The 17263-nt window shown below is 43.2% G+C and overlaps 3 protein-coding genes across 3 annotated transcripts; 1 reads left to right on the top strand and 2 right to left on the bottom strand.

Annotated features, from left to right (window-relative positions):
* Positions 1-270: 270 nt before the first annotated feature.
* Positions 271-3108, bottom strand: LOC120696001. Its single transcript, XM_039979177.1, has 2 exons — positions 1969-3108; positions 271-443 (listed from the first exon to the last, which is right to left on the bottom strand). Exon 1 carries the CDS (start codon positions 3046-3048, stop codon positions 1984-1986), a length of 1065 nt encoding a protein of 354 aa, XP_039835111.1. The 5' UTR covers positions 3049-3108; the 3' UTR covers positions 271-443; positions 1969-1983.
* A 2150-nt stretch (positions 3109-5258) lies between these two features.
* Positions 5259-11190, top strand: LOC120673451 (phosphoglycolate phosphatase 2-like). The gene is made up of 11 exons (XM_039954285.1): positions 5259-5445; positions 5559-5626; positions 7145-7237; positions 7311-7382; positions 7919-7990; positions 8700-8759; positions 8845-8897; positions 9915-10012; positions 10095-10194; positions 10678-10781; positions 10866-11190. Exons 1-11 carry the CDS (start codon positions 5346-5348, stop codon positions 10964-10966), a joined length of 921 nt encoding a protein of 306 aa, XP_039810219.1. The 5' UTR covers positions 5259-5345; the 3' UTR covers positions 10967-11190.
* A 2739-nt stretch (positions 11191-13929) lies between these two features.
* On the bottom strand, positions 13930-14745 carry LOC120696000 (drebrin-like). Its single transcript, XM_039979176.1, has 2 exons — positions 14568-14745; positions 13930-14488 (listed from the first exon to the last, which is right to left on the bottom strand). The coding sequence occupies exons 1-2, from the start codon at positions 14733-14735 to the stop codon at positions 14066-14068; spliced, it is 591 nt and encodes a 196-aa protein (XP_039835110.1). The 5' UTR covers positions 14736-14745; the 3' UTR covers positions 13930-14065.
* Positions 14746-17263: the final 2518 nt, after the last annotated feature.

The following is a 17263-nucleotide window of genomic DNA, read 5'->3' as shown; positions in this document are numbered from 1 at the left end:
ATTATGGTGGCGGTGGCATCCAACAGAACAGTTGAACACAAACATTACAATGGTGAGATCCAGGTAGCAGACAATCAATTAATGTATTGAATTGCATGCTGATACTGTTGCTGAAAGCATCCTAGTAACCTTTTGATTTTTTAAAGTCAAATATTTTTATCTTTGACCAATAATATCTCCAAAAAATAATTACTTTTAAATAAAAAATATTAGATGTTACAATAGTTAGTTTCATTACGAATAAACTAATATCACTCTTATGTCAAAGTTTAAAAGGTTACATTAATAAAATCTATAGGCAACCACTAATATCACACGTATTTTGATGATCACATATTGCTTGCCTATGCTTATATGTCATATTTGTATATCGTGTCCTATCTTTTTCACATCTTGATTCGAGTTGCTCATTCGTTAATCCTTGCCTCTGCTCTACGAGGTGCCTGCATAATGCAAATGTATGGTAAGCATATACTTTCTTAAGCATATATCTATACGTAGTCACATTGACATAACAAAAAAATCCAAGTAGAGAAATGCATTCTTTATCTCTAAAATGCTTACACATTATGATGCAATAAAATAATACCAATTTAAATGCAAAATGGTGCAATGAGAAAACTAAAACAAAGAAATAACAGCTAGCAGAGACATCAATGGTATGGCTGATGGATAACACTTCATAACCAAGAAATCAAAGAATCAACATTTTTCCGATGCAAATAAATGTCCAGGCATTCTGAAGATAAATAAAAAGTTCAAACATAACTGCACCTTGATAATAAATGTGACCAATACTCAAGTTCTAGTCGTAAAATAAGCTGATATGCATAATTACTACAATTTGGTAGATTTCAGTCATACTAATCACATACTTCTGCTGAAAAGGCAAATTATTATAGTAGAAAATTATATATAAGTTGCAACCATGCGATAGAAGTATGGATTGAGTGGTCATCCTTCTGAAGCTTAACTCGTTTCATGACACTAATCCTCATGCACAGGTTTAGTACCTAGGTTCAGAGGCACAAACTAGTCCGTCTGAAGCTTAACTTGTCTCTACTTTGAAAGCTTTAAAGAAATACTAAACTGAAACTTTACAAACAACCAAATAGAGCCTACCCAAAATTCAAGCATAACCTTAAGCCATTAACTGAATCAACAATCAAACTGCATTGCAGAACATTCAAATTTTTTTTTGCATTCCTGAACCTCAGATCTGTGATAGAAGCTAAGCACCACCAAATTCTAAATTAAGAAGCAAAGTCAGCAAGCTATAAACTCTGTTTCATCGCGAAACTTTAACGCTACAGAATTGCAAATGTCAAAACTAACTTTAGAATAAAAGGCAAGTAAACAAAAGAATCTTATTGCTCTCCTAGAAACATTTAGTGAGTCAGTAAAATAATTCAGCTATCAAAGGCAACGAATGGCCTATCATGAGAGATACGATCATGAAATTTGATCGTTAAGGTGCCTGAAACTTATGCAGCAAATTATATATCATTCACAAGGGTGTGCTAATTTAAATATTGTGACTTGGCAAAGCTAGTGAATGTGAAATAAGTTCACCTTCCATATGGGGCTCCCTGTATCATATATCGGCAAGTTGGTAAAGTGTCACATGGAAAACATGTGCAGTAAAAATTTACATGAACAATTTAGATTAGTAGGTGCATTTTGTGTTATATCACCATTAGTTTCTGAACAAATAAAACAGTACAAAGGAGCTGATCAATTGCCATCTTTGTCCACAACAACGAACCAGTTGGACGTCATTAGTACTTTGATCGCAAGATGGGCCATTGCCTTTGACGTACATGACTATATGCATATCAAGAGAAAACATTCCAAGTACACAAAAACACATCATGGCAAACATGCATCAGCTACTCTACCATCAGAATTCCATAGAGCAATTCATGTCGTGTGAATTGCCATGGAAATAAGGTGAGGGTGGAGGCATACCTGATACCATGAAACTCAATCGGAACCACCATCTGGGGCAGAGAAGTATGCAAAGATCGGGTGTCCGTACTCCTGGCCATCATCTGTCGTTAGGCGGTCCAACTTCCCAGTGTCCATATCGTAGGAGAAATGCCCATGTCCAAACGATCTGATGAACACCTTGCCAGTGCGCCCCGGGTCAATGTTGCCGAGCCAAGTGCAGTCCATGGGCAGGTCCGTTACGGAGTCGAACGCCTCGGCCAAGCTCGCCTCTCTCTCCAACACCCACCCGTCGACGCTGCCCGCTCGCCGCGCACAGAGGCGAAGCACCTGGCTCTCCAGCGCCGCGAAGCACAGACGGCCGTCGCCCGGCGTCTCCCCGATGCGGTAGTTGGGAAACCCGAGGTCGTCCCAGACCAGGGGCGGCGCCCGCAGGTAAGACAACTGCAATGTGTTGGGGTCCAGCGCGAGCGCGGAGTCGTTGTTGCTGATGTGCCAGTAGAGGCTGCCGGCGGCGCGCACGCAGTGGTTCTCCGCCCAGCTGAGAGGCCACTTGATGCGGAAGTCCCGCGACGGCGGCAGCCCGAGCCAGCTGCCCTCGCCGTCGCGGGACCACGCGAGCCAGAGGCGCGGTCGGTCGGCGTGGACGGTGAGGCAGACGGCGCGGAACTCGAAGCCGCTGCCAGCGGCGCGTGAGAGGATCGCGGCGCCGAGGAACTCGCCGGCGGATAACGCGGCAGCCGGCAGCGACGGGAGCAGCGTGTGGCGGCGGGAGACGGGGTCGCAGACCAGGAAGCGGAGCCCCGCGCCGGTTTCCTTGAGGAGGAGCAGGAGCCCGCGGTGGGAGTCGAAGAGGGTGAACCCGGAGGTGGCGGCGTCGGCGGAGAGGAAGTCGAGGGACAGGCGCGGGGAGCCGGCGGAGAGCGGCTGGAAGACGGGCGCGGAGGCAGACGGCACCATAATGGGGCGGGCCGTCGAGGTGGGGTGGTGGAAGTAGCCGAGGAGGGAACGGGAGGCGGAGGTGGCGGACGAGGAGGAGGAGCTGCTGAGGAATCGGCGCGTGAGACGGCAGGCGGCGACAGCGGCGCGAACGGCAGCCATGGTCGGCGCCGGCGAGAAGACCGGGAGGTGGTGGGTTTTGGTGAGGCCCTGATTAGCAAGCTCTGGAGAGGGGGTTTTGCTTTTAGCAGGGAGAACGCCGGCAGACATGAGTCCGATGCGGTGAGCTGTGTTGTAAAATACTAGTAACTGATTAGAACTACAAGTTTAGTCTTTATCCGATTACATTAGGACTAGTATCGAAACTCTAGATTTAATTGAGAGAATATACAAGAATTGTATTATGAATTATTAATCTCCTAGAATATTGCTACATTCAGACTTTTTTAAAATCAAATATTTTCAATTTTCACTATAAATAACAAAATAATTATAGAGGCTAATAGTATAAAAATAAATTTATCGTCAAACCAACTATTATAATATATATGATATTTTTGAAGAAATAATTTATTTTTGTATATATAATATACAAACAACAAAATAATTTTTGAAGATATTGTTAGTCAAAATTAAAAGTTTGATTTTAGAAAAAAACTAAACGTAGCTATTTCGGGAGGATGTATCTTTACCTCTATCTCTATGATAGAAATTTTGACGACTGCGAATAAATCCGCAAGCATACATGTACTGTCGTAGTTTTCACCCCGAGAGGATATTAAATCCGCATGGGAACATATGAGCACTAACTTCTAACTTAGTCGATCCAAAGACACACCAAGAGGCAAGAATAGAGAGGATTTTTGAGGTAGTATTACAAATCTTTCGGACAGAAATACTCGCTTCGGGCATAGATTGTCGGTGTTTTACCGGCAAGCCTACCTAGGGGTACTCCGAGGTAGTTGAATAGTTGATTGTAGGCAGAGAGTCGCCGAGATCAGGAACACGATGGTGCAAGCAACACAAGGTTTAGACAGGTTCAGGCCGCGAGTTGCATAATAGCCTACGTCCTGTTTTGGTGGTTTTTATTGCTTGAGCTGAGTATATGTTTTGGAGAGGTCCCGTCTGCCCTTATATAGCCTGGGGAGACAGGGGAATCCTAGATCGGTATGAACCTAGGATCACTCGAGTAGTTTTTTTTTTATACCAACTAGTTCTAAATATACACGAGTACTTTACTGTTGGTGATATGTCCAAGAGGCAATCATGTGTGAGTCGGATATTGATCCGTGAAAGATTAGAACCCTAAACATTGCTAATCTATTGACGAAGGCCCTTTCACAAGAGAAGCATGAGGCACATATGAGTTCCATGGGTATTAGATACTTACATGATTGACTCTAGAGTGAGCGAGAGATTATTGTAATTATGTCTCAAGTTTGTGTTTTATTTAATAAAGTGTTATTTGTTTCCTGAATAACAATTATTTATATTGATTAACAAGTGTTTGTGAAACTCTCTTGGTTTATTATATTGTTGTTCTAAATGATCTCTAGTTTTCTCCATTATAAGGAATAATAATGGTTTATATACTAGCACATGTATTGATTGATGATCATATTTCACATATCATAGATATAAAGATATCAAATCAATAATGTGGACACATGTTAGGGAACATGGTGTTCGATTGACCCACCTCGAGACTCTACGGAGGTAGTTGTCTTAAATATGCCATCAGTTGATCTCGAGTGGCATACCTACTGAATCATTATACCTGATATTGCCATTATTTCTCGCTATGCGTAATGAAATATTTTGGAACTGCTAAACACCATCACTGCCAATGTGTGTTACCTTTTTCGCAAAATTTAATAGGTTGTTTGGTTGCCGTCCATCGTTCGCCACGCCGCACTTGCACTTGTGGCGGCGCCGAAGTTGCGGCACCAAATTTGGCCGCCACGGTGTTGCGAGAAAATGAATTAGTGGTGGCACAAAAATGTACTACAGAGGCTGTGACGCGTCGCAGGTTTGTCAATAACCAAACAGTGACCGTACTCCGTGTGGCGGCTACAATTATGGCGTGGTAAACTGTGGCAGTGAACCAAACACCCCCAAGTGTCATATCCGTCCTCAATTTATGAATACACTGTACCATCTAGGCTATTTGTTAAAGTACTTTCTTTCTTATATCCTAAAAAAATATTTTCTCATGATTTTTCCCTTACTCTTCGTTCCCAATAAAGTTGTCTCGAAAAAAAGAAAAGAAAAAATCAAACAATTCTGAGCTTCCCTCCTTGTCCTTGAACGGAGAAACCTGTGACCGAGTTCAAACAAGGGCAAAAGGGTCATCAGCCTTCGCATACTGGCGGCGGCAGCGGAGTGAATATTCGCATTTTCGCATCCAATTCCAAAACCAGCGGAGAAGAGAGTAGCCGCGGAGAAGGGAAGAAGCCGCCATGGCCAACGGGCTCCCGGACCCTCCCTGCGGCTTTCTCACCGCCGACGCCGCTCGATCCCTCGTCGATTCCGTCGACGCCTTCCTCTTCGATTGCGATGGTCTGCGATTCGTTATACCATTTTTTGTTGGGGACTTTTTCTCTTGAGATCTTGCTCCCTGTTGCGTTCTGACCATTGGTTCTTGTTACCTCCTCTGAATTTGCGTCTTCTAGGGGTTATTTGGAAGGGGGATAAGCTCATTGAAGGGGTCGGGGAGACGATGGAGCTGCTGCGGAAAATGGTACACGGGATTTCAGAGCATAGCTTTATCACAATTTTTTTAAAGAGTAATGGCTAGGTATTGGGTTAGTTTCCTTGTTTTATAGTTAAGTTGATATAGTAAGCGTAAAATAGAGTCACACTCGTGCTTCTATTCGATTAGCAAGTGTATTTGTACTCGGGTCACACCAAACTTTTGTTGAAATAAATGTGAATTATAGCTTGCAATTGTTAATTAGCAAGTGTTAATGGTAATAATCTCTTTTTAGCCACGCTAGTACTTGTTTGTCTGCAGAGGTGGCCAATTAAAGGCAGATGGCCGAAAATTTCTCAGCTATTTTTTTCTAGTTATGGTCTATTCATTTTTTAGAGTTCCTTTTTTCTATTCTTCCTGCATAATACAAATTTATGTCGAGGTGTGCTTAATGAAGTCCCATTGACATGCATATTAGCCTAAGAATTTTTTTTGTTACGCCCATAGGTGAAGCCTTATTTTCCATAATTTTACACAAGCTAGTTCTTGTTTTAATAGTTTACTTTTGTACAAAGGGCTCGTGTAAGACAAAAAATGAGGTGATTCTGGATACAAGTACAAAGGGCTTGTTTACTTTTGTTGTGGATTTAAAAAAGAGGTGATTCTGGATTGTGGCTTTGAACAATTGATTATCCAAAACTGATTTTCCAAGGCTGTAGCTACACAGAAAGGATTTCAACTCTCTTGTCATTCTTGATGCATGGATCCTCTGTAAGCACAGGAATGCCTGTGTGTTTGATGGATCTGCTCTGAGCGTCCTGACCGCTCTATAGGTCCTTCCATTTTTGTGATCTTTTGATCCTTAGTCAGGTCTAGGGGTGGTAATGGGCTATGACCCTAGTGGTCTCTTCACAATCCAAGTTGGCCCTTGTATATTTTTAGCTCAAAATTGTATAAGATTAAAGCCCGGCCCTTTTAGGGCCTGGGCGCCTGGCCCCTTAGATAATCTAAGTCAAATTTTAAGGCCCGTCCTTCCATTTTTTTTTCTGCGTAACAGTCCATTCTGGGCAAAACCTTTTTTTTCCTCTCATCACTCTGATCCAAGTTGGTGAGCTGGATTTGTAATTGGATCATTTCTCTTCTTAATACAGTAATACACAGCTCTCCTGCGCATCCGAGAGAAAAAAAAGGCTGTAGCTACTTGAGCTGAAAAAGATAGGCCCTAAGTAGAGGCACCAGGATTCAAATACCGTAATCAAATGTGAACTATCGATGCAATTATACATATTTCAAAATTATTCTGGTTTGATCATGTGAACAAACAGGCTTATTTCTTCTCTCTTTGTACAGAACTCCTACCTGAAATAATCATAACAACCTTATATCTTTTCTCTCTATGAATTCTGGTATGCTAGTTGAGGAGCAACATTTCATTAACCAATCTTTAATCTTCGTTTCCATTATTTAAGGCATTGCTCTAATATTCTGAAGTTTAGTTTATAAGAGGTATATACAGATTTCGAAACTTGCTGATTAAGTAATGATACTTGTATTGGCTTGGTGCAGGGCAAGAAAATAGTTTTTGTAACAAACAACTCTAGAAAGTCAAGAAGGCAATACTCAAAGAAATTCAGATCACTTGGACTTGAAGTCACTGAGGTAGCTTTCGATATGAGCAGACTCTTCCAACAATAATTAGTTGTGTTGTAATTGTTTGTTATCTTCTTTATAGGAAGAGATTTTTACATCCTCATTTGCGGCAGCCATGTTCTTGAAGTTAAATAATTTTCCCCCAGAAAAGAAGGTATCATGAATTATTATAATGTCCTTTCCTTTTGTCTTATGTGAATAATTTATAATTTCTTCTGTATACTATAGTTACTAAAATAGGCAGCAAGAGGAAATAAATTAAGACACTAGCATATGTGTATTTGAGGAACACAATAACACAACAGCCTACACATTTTCAGTTAGATTGTCTGCCTTAAACTATCGAGTAAGGATTTATGATAAGATTGAAAAAGCTATGTGGAGAGTGACCATGTGGTCGCAATTTTGTGCTAGAAGACCAACCAAAAAGCACTTATTTGAGCCAATCAATACTGCACCATCTGATTTTTCTGGCATACCTTCACAAGATTAAACATTGAGTTTTTTTATGATTTTTCTCGGGACATAATTAGTGATGCTGATTGAGTTCTGGTAGCAGGAGCTTTTAGCTCCGCTCCCTGTACTCCTTCAACAGTACTTGATTCCTTTGCATGGACATTTAACTTAATTTTCTATTTAGTTTATGTTGATGTGCTTGAGAACAAAGATTGAACTGCTTCATTTGTTCAGGTTTATGTTGTCGGTGAAGACGGAATTTTGGAAGAGCTCAAGTTAGCTGGTTTTGAATGCTTTGGAGGTCCGGTAAGACTTGTTATCCTTCGCTTCCATTTGCGCCCCCTCCCACTCCTAGTTACGTGTGCTTTAGTTTAACAGATAACAGATGTTTTCTTTCTTTATTCATAGAAACAATGGTTTTTTAGGGGATGGAAACAATGCTAATTTATCAATATTTTTATGGAACTCCTATCTGTTTTTTCCCTTAAAGTTCGTTTACTAAAATGTGAAGATGCATGGTATTAAACGCTGGTGTGATATAGTTCTAATGATGCATCCATGCTAATCAATTGTCTCATTTGTTACCTTTTCTTAACATTGACATTAGAAAATTCTTTATTTTTGCATAATCACAATATGAGAAAACAATAGAAACTTATTGGGTCATTGTATGCAATCTTTCCTGGATGGTTGGCCACTTCAAGGCATTACATACTATTTTCCTGTGGTTTTCTATGAATAATGCAGTAGCCATCTTTTTGCCTGCTGTGCTTTTTTGAAACAATACAGACCAAAAATAATGACACATAATTGATGTTATAATATCTACAGTTGGACAAACATGTCATACAATGCTCGAGCGTATCACTACACTCCAACAGTCAAAAGATACTTTTGCTGTGATACTAGCTGAGGGCTTGAAAACATAAATATTATTCAGATATAAGTTGAAAAAGCCTCATGATATTTTGGTTACTTATGTTTTGTTTTCAACAACATATGATATTTCCTGCAGGAGGATGGCAAGAAAAACATAATCTTGGAGGCGGACTTCTACTTTGAACATGACAAAAGTGTAATGTCAAACATGTTTATCTGATTTTTAAACCATCATTTTAGTCACATAAACAACTACTGAGCTCTGATCATTTCATTTCCAGGTTGGAGCTGTTGTTGTTGGACTTGATCAGCACTTCAATTATTACAAAATGCAGTTACTTGCCTAACCTTGGTGTCTATACCGTATCTTTGTTGTTATGCATGCTGATCAATCTATACTTTACTTTTACTCTCAAGAGAGCTCAATCACAGCACATAAGGCATGACACCTCACCCTCTCACCCTCTCAAGAGCTAACCGAGCACTAACACTGTCAAGGATTGTGCTAAGGCCTAAGGATGTGATCAAATGGCACTCTAGTGGCTTGGAGGTCTTCTCTAGTGTGGGTTTAGCTTCTCTGGACTCCAGCAACCTCAAAATGACCCGGGGTGAGGCATATATATAGCCCAACAACTCCATAGAGCCATTGCTTCAACGGCTAGCAAAAACTGTAGTGGTGTCGATTGAACCGACGCTCTGCCTGAGGGGTGTCGGTTCAACCAGTGGACCTGCTCAGCCTACTGCTTACGTCATTGCACCGGCGCTTCTTCCCACACTGTTGGTTCAACCAGTGCCGGAGACTTTGTCCCTCAGTGCTTGATGTGCTCTCTGGACAATGGTAAGCGTAAGACCAATGCACTGACGCCTTCTTTGTACCGTCGGTTTAACCGGTGCCGTTGAACTTTCTTCACTTGCTCTCCAGTTGCACTGTTGAACTTTCTGGTTACACCGACGCCCAACTTTATGTTGAACTCATCCAATTCGACATTTCTTTGAGTTCTTTCTTCATTTTGCTTTGCTAGGACTTTGTGCTTCATCCTTGGGACCTAAGATCATTCACTTGACATACTTGTTAGTCCCATGATCATGTCACATGATCACTAAAATCACGGAATATGGCCTGATGGGTCCATATTCTTTTATCCACCTTATTTTCTGTTTTAACATCACATAACAGTTCCAGTTTTTAATTTTGTTGCAAGAAGCCTTGTTTACCACAATAAAAGCAGTAACCTATTTCAGAGCATCTTTTGTTCAGCATTCATCTTAGTTCTGACTTGTGTCCATGAACACTATTTATCTTTTAGATCATGAGTTTTGTGATGATCCAATTATAGTAATGTTCTTGCAGGTATGCAAGAACATGTATTAGTGAGAATCCAGGCTGCCTTTTCATTGCGACCAACCGTGATCCAACTGGACATATGACATCTGCCCAAGAATGGCCAGGTACTGTTATTGACAAATTTATCGATTTTTTTGAAGTCTGTCTCAGTATCACAGTATAATTTGCAACCACTTACCTTCACAGGAGCTGGAACTATGGTTGCTGCAGTAAGCTGCTCAGTACAGAAAGAGCCCATTGTTGTTGGAAAGCCTTCGAGCTTTTTGATGGACTTCCTCTTGAAAAGGTTTGCAAAGTGTAATATGAGAAACATACCATTTATTTGTCATCAAAAGAGCATAGTTTTATTCTTTGAGAGAGGAAAAAAGGGAAATCTATTGAAATTATTCTCAAGCCCTGAATAAATTGGCAATAGACTAAATGAGAGTTTTCCATGACAAATAATCTTCCACATAGCCATCCGCTTTTGTTTTCTTCTGGAGCGAAGCATGTCGTATTGTTTTCAAGAATCATTCACTATAATTCAGTTTACAACTACACATAAAAATAGAGATGAATGAATAAGGAATATTACCATTAGGGCTCTCAAGTTTCCCCGCACATATCCATCTTTCCATAAATGCTTTCCTGTTCAAAGACATTAAGAAAAATGTGTGCAAAGCATAATATGACGGGGCAGCCATTTCATTCTTTGTATTGATTTCCAATGTGATAATATCAGTAGTAGTTATGGTTAGTGATGAATTCCCTGCTGTTTCAATTACTACAGCTTCAATCTGGAAACATCAAGGATGTGCATGGTGGGTGATAGACTGGATACAGACATACTATTTGGCCAGAATACTGGCTGCAAGACCCTCCTTGTTTTGTCTGGTCAGAAGCTCGTAGTCTTATCTGCCCCACAATCTCTTTCACGTGTCCAATGACGTCTGACATGTGTGGGATTGCAATTTGCAGGTTGTACTACTTTACCAGAACTGCAGGACGCTTCGAATAACATCCAGCCAGATGTCTACACAAACAGTGTGTATGATCTCGTTGGGTTATTACAGAAATAATTTGTCGGCCGTGGCATCGAGTGACAGAGCTGAGTTCTAACTAGACGAACCAATTGGGCTATTGAAACGATATTAGTATATTCTTTGGCTAACTGTTTGGTAGTAACCCAGGACTGCGTATCAATTGAAGTCAACTCAGGTCCTCCCATTTCAAATTAAACTAGTTTCACAACCTCATAAAATGTACCACATAATTTGTTATAAAGCTTCAAATTTTGCAATAATGGCGACTGAATTGGCATGAATTTAACCTTGATGCAATAAAAATGTGGTCTCCACGGTTAAGGGAGTCTAGAAGGCTATTGACATAGGATTGTTTAGATGCTTATTCCTTCTTTTTTTTTTTGAAACTAAGGGCTCGCAGCGTTTTATTGATTCAACTCTGGTTCAGTGAGATCACGAACCACAGTCAAATACAAAATTCGGGAGGGGATCAACTAACACAACATGTTGATCCGAGCCCCATGGTGACCAAGCTCAGCGAGCATGTGCGCACTCCTATTACAAAGGAGCGTACAGAACATTCACCGAATTAAAATGCGTTGCCATGATGAACTTAGCCTCCCTGAAGATCACTCCATCTGGTGCTTGATAATATTCTGTCGACTTACCTTCACCTGATGTGCAGAACCTGCAAATCGCTCTCAAGAACAATGCTCTGCAGACCCTGGTCCTCTGCTGCATCCAGGGTTGCCAGGCATGCTTGAGCTTCAGCATATAAAGCATCACTGACCACATTCAGTTTGCAATAACCAGTCAGGACAGCTCGACCACAATGATCTCTGACTACAAAATCCCCTAGCTCCAGACTTCTCCAGGATAGCACCATTAATGTTAATTTAACAAACTTCCGGTGGTGGAGTTGAGGACACCAGCCCCGTTTGGGTGTGTCATCCTCTGCTCCCTCCGTTCCAAATTCTAAGTTATTCCACAAATTCTTGAAGAGTAAAAAATTTCAAGTTTAACTAAGTTTATACAATAAAGTACTAGCATTTATGATACCAAATAATTATCATTAGATTCTTCATTAAATATACTTTCATAGTATATCTATTTGGTGCTATAAATCTTTCTAATCTTTTCTATAATTTTGATCAAACATAAAAAATAATTTGACTCTAAAAAAATTGAAATGACTTACAATTTGAAATGTAGGGAGTATTTCATTGCCATGGATCATTGCAGTACGTGCTTTGTAGATAATTTCTTCAGCTGCCTTCAATGGTTCTCCAACATTTGCCTTGTTAACAAATAATGCGAAAACAAGATCGAACAAGAGATATGATTTTTACGGGGAAAACCGAAAAAAAACACGGACGTCAATTGGCGATCTTCACTATAATGTGAGAGTTACAAGGCAAGATATACAATAAGCCATCAACTCTTCTCGTACGGCTTACAAGATGTATATAGACGGACTAAATTGGCTGTAGTCAAACACGAAAACAAATATGCTAATCACATAATTCGAATCGTGGGCCCTCTAGGCGTTTCCACAAAACAGACATTATAATTTGGAACATATCCAACAAACTCCACCTTGAGATGAATTCTATCTTGTAGCAAATGAAACATCATTAATGAACTCACTTTAATATAAATAATCGCCGACGCCACTAGGACTTAAAATTTATCACCAACTCAAACTTAGAACATGCTCAACCATCATATCACAGGATTGTCCTGAATATTTATTTTGCATAGTACAGCCAAATTTTGCCCGTCCCCCCGCCGCCACCGCCCCCACAGCCCGGCTCCCCACCCTTTCAGCCAGGCCACCGCTGGAGAGCTGCGGCGGAAGCCCGCACGCTCGAGGAAGGTCGCGGCCGGGGCGTTTTCTTCCATCTTCCTTTTTCGCAGTCCCATCTTGAGCTAGCGTGGCATTTCTTCTTCTTTGGCGTGGAAGGGCAGCTCCGGCCCTTCGACGACCGGATCTGCCATCTTCGTGGGCTAATCCACCCTCCCTTCCGCCGTATCTACTTCCTCAACGGTGGGCTCACACCTCTATGGCCATAGGCGGCGATGGTGGTCTGCCGGCGTGGGTGTGGTGGTGCGCTGCCTGGGCTGCGGCTGGACAGTCCCTGCGTACGCGGGCACCGCGCCAGCCCCGGGCCCACGCTGGAGCTGCCGCACCTCCCCAGATGCTTCCGGCGAAGCTTCCCTCGGTGCCTCTCTCTCATGCAGGAATGCTAGACCTACTGCTGCTCTGTGCAGGCTCTCTCCTCCCTCTCGCAGTCGCCTGCGCAACACGACAGAGTGCATTGCTGTAGTACCGGACTCGCGTACTTTGCCGAGTGTGACAGACACTCGGCAACTTCTTAACTTCTCTGCTGAGTGTAGCACTCGGCGGAGCGCACATGACTTTTTTTTTTACCGGTGAAACCGGCTTTGCGGCTTTGCCGAGTGCTTTTTCTCGGGCACTCGGCAAATTTTTACCGTGTGCCAAGCCGCACTCGGCAAAAAAATTGAAACGGGACGGACGAACAGTCAAACTGGCGAACGGAACGGACGAACGGATGGGGTCGAAAACTTTGCCGAGTGCCAGACGCGTGGCACTCGGTAAAGATTCAAACTTCGCCAAGTGCCAAGCTGGCAGCACTCGGCGAAGTTTGGCTCTTTGTCGAGTGCCACGCGTCTGGCACTCGGCAAAGTTTCAAACTTCGCCGAGTGCCAAGCTGGCAGCACTCGGCGAACCCTTTTTCCAGTAAATAGAAAAATAGTTGCTTTGCTGAGTGTCTGGGTAAAAACACTCGTCAAAGCTTGCTGTTTTTTATTTATTCTGTTTATTGTGTAATAACCACATTCATCATCACAAATACAGCATATATACATTCCAGACATTTAATACAGCATATATAAGGCACGTCCATCACAAATATCACATAATAAAAAATGGACATAGGATTACATCTTGAGAAAATTGTAAGAGTTCATGTCCCTCTTGATAATATGACATTCCTAAACTCAATTTGAAAAGATAAAATATTAAATGAATAGCCGCTTTTCAACTTTCATATCCTTGACTTAGCTCATGTATATATCAGCTGTGATACCTTCTAATCATTCTTATTAAAGCATATGTCATTAATCAACCAACCACTAAGTGAGTCTAGATGTTCTTTCAGATATAGCACATGATATATTGACATAAAATATCTCAAAATTTGAATATGTATGTGCAAGCAAAGTAAATCTATATATCATACTCACAGGAGTGCCTGTAGCGCCAGATGGAGGAAAGATAGAAGGAAGGCCTAGCGGTGGCAGCGGTGGTGGAGGCCAGGGCATCGTTGGCGGTGGTTGATAGTTGATTGTCGTGCCAAGGCCTTGGAGGTATGAGAACATGGTCTGCATCTGTTGTTGCGCGGCCTGTCGCTCAGCAAAAAGCGCCTGCTCCATCCTTTGCCGCTCCTGCATCCGCTCTTCCTGCCACCTGCGCTCTTGCTCCTGCCTTAGCGTCCGCTCCTCCTCCAGCCTCGCCTCGATCTCCTCCCGCCTCTTCGTCTCTTCGTCCATCCGGGCCTATAAGATTTCACCCAAATGTTACAATGCGAACAAAAAATAACTAAAAGCAACGAACGACAAATGGAGCAGAAATAACCTGGATTGCACGCACGCTGGCCACTGAAGTCTCAGGCCATGGGCGTATTGGCGGGGTCGAGTCGGTGGTCCTTGTCCGAAGCTGGGAGAGAGTCGGCGTACTGGCTGTGTCGACAAGGCTGTTGGCGATCCAGTAACGGCCGTGCTTCTTCCCTCCTCCTGCCCTCATGATGGCTTCTCCAGAAATGGGCTGGGTGGCCGGATCCCATGTGTCCCCATGGAGCGCCTTTCCCATCTCCGTGTACTCAGTGATGCACGTGTAGACGCTCGGGTTGCTGTACGCCTCGGGTGGATCCGCCGGGTTGTAGGAGACGTCGGCCGCCGCCCTGCCCTTGTGCGCCATACAGTATGCCTGGAAGTCGTTGCATTCCTGGTCTTCATGTGACTCCGACTGCAAGCAAAGCGAAAGAATACAATGATTAGTGAGAATGTAGAATTTAGAGTTTGAAAGTACCAAAAAGTGTAATGACTTACCCAAACATCCCTGTACTCGGGAAGGCCTCGGCTGCCTTGATGGTGTGGCGCACCTTGCATCAACAAGCGGCGCTCCCGGCATAAGTTGTACCGCTGAATCCACTCCTCGCTAAGCCACTTGTCCACCATCATTTCCCAGCACGCGTCCTTGCTGGCGCACCAGTTCGGAGGCACCTACACGTAATGGAAGCAAAGTGGATGACATTTCCGAAAATGAAATTCAAAAGAAATGAGTAGTGATTTCGTCATTTACCCTCAAGTATTGTTCCCACGTGAGGAACATATTTCTTGCTACGTCCTTGCCGACCTTCCTTTTTTCCACATCGGCGCAGTAGGTAATTACGGCCTGAACACGCGCCTCGTAGTTCATGTCCTTCACTAGTTTGCGACATGCTGTGTCAGCCACCTGAGCCGCTATGGCCTCATATCCTGGCTCGCACCTGTAGAAATCCTGCATATAGACTCGATAATTGCAGTCAATATTCAAAGAGTTTCAAATATATGGTAACTATTCACCAATATAGTGCGACGACTTACCCAGAATTCTCCCACCACCCGTCTCGCCTTGTTGCCGAAGGACCTCCCTTCCCGATCTTCTGCATCTGGGACGGCGATGTAGTGGTCCCACGTGTATGCCGGCTCCAGGATCCCGGCATGCATCACCAGCCTAGGGAAGAGCTCCCTGCATAGGGTTCTCAGGATGCCGTTGGGCTTCCTTTTGTGGGCACCCGCCTGCACGCGCATTCAATACCTGTAAAAGTGTATAACATAAAGTATTAGTGTCTTGTCATTTTGAACATATGAACTGAAAAATAAATGCCATTGTGCATAACATAAAGTATTACTTGTCCGGTACCGGTCGAATCATCGGGCGTCTCGCAAGAGGTATCGGCCGCTGCGGCAGTTGCGACGGTCCTCACAACCACACCGCCCTCGTATCTCCTGCTGCCTCCTTCTCCTCCTCCTTCTGGTCCTCCTCCTGGTCCTCCTCCTCCTGTCTCGGCTCCTCCTGCTCCCGCTCCTCCTCCTCGTCCTCGTCCTCGTCCTCCTCCTCCTCCGCTGCCGTCGTCAAATCTGGAGGTGTCCTCTCCCTCCTGCTCCTTCTCATCCTCCCCTGGCCTCCACCACCTGTCTTACCTCCTCTCGTTCTCCCTGGCCCTCGTCCCCAACGCCTCCTGGACCCCTCTAAGGCATTGGACCCCCTGCTGCACTGGACCCCTTAGGAGCCTCTTGCTCTCCACCACTACTCCTGTACAAGGCGCTCAGGAAACCAATCTTGCCCCCGCCTGGCATTTCAAATCAATAATCTGCAATGAATAATTGTAAACGAATCAACAAAAATGAACAATATGTACTTAACAAATTATGCAAAATAAATAATAAATATATCTACAAATATGCAAAATCAGTTCATACATGTACTAGAAATAGTCATCATGATCGGGATTAGCTGGATCATAATCCTCATCATCACTATTAGGCTCCTCGACGTAATCAGCATTATTTGAAGGAGGAATGTCATCTTCACTGTCTCTGCCCAAACGCAGCCGCTCGAGTAATTCTAAGTCATGAGCATTTTCAACCTCGTCTCCAACTTCCTCGTCAGTAATCCTTTCATTGTCCACTTCCATTCCAATCACGTCACTTAAGTCTATCTCGAAACTCCCTTCTAGTCCTTCTTCTTTAAAGAACTCTCTGCCATTGTTGTAGTCTTCATTGTTTGGGACAGGAAGTTTGCCGTGTGGCGATACCTTATACACAACATCCCAACCCTGAAGACGTTTGCCGTGTGGCGATACCTTATCACAACATCCCAACCCATCGGGAAATTGTAACTTTTGGATCCGCTCTAGTGCTTCTTTCTTCTGGGCCCTCGTGAGGACGAAGTCGGCCTGTGTCTTCTTCCATTTCCTCCCGGGTCCAGGAGTCCTCATTTCGTATCTTGGTCTATCGCACAACTTTGACTAATCCACTCTTGCCTTTACGTTGTCCTTCGTCTTATCAGAAATGTCCATGACTGTTCCAAAAAGTGCCTCCCCCCCAATTCTTTTCAGTATGCATCACATCAATGTTGTGTGGAAGCAGAATATCATCAATATAAGGGAGCCTCCACAGCCCAGACTTCTGAGTCCAAGCATGTTCCTCACCGTACCCAACAAAACCACCGCCATCGTTGACTCGGAGAGCGTATCGTTGACTCGGAGAGCGTCTATCTGAGCATGA

This window comes from Panicum virgatum, chromosome 2K (assembly GCF_016808335.1).
Source record: "Panicum virgatum strain AP13 chromosome 2K, P.virgatum_v5, whole genome shotgun sequence".
In the NCBI taxonomy this organism is placed as follows: Eukaryota; Viridiplantae; Streptophyta; class Magnoliopsida; order Poales; family Poaceae; genus Panicum; species Panicum virgatum.
Note: the sequence above shows the minus strand (reverse complement) of the source record. Positions and strands in the feature narration are given on the sequence as shown.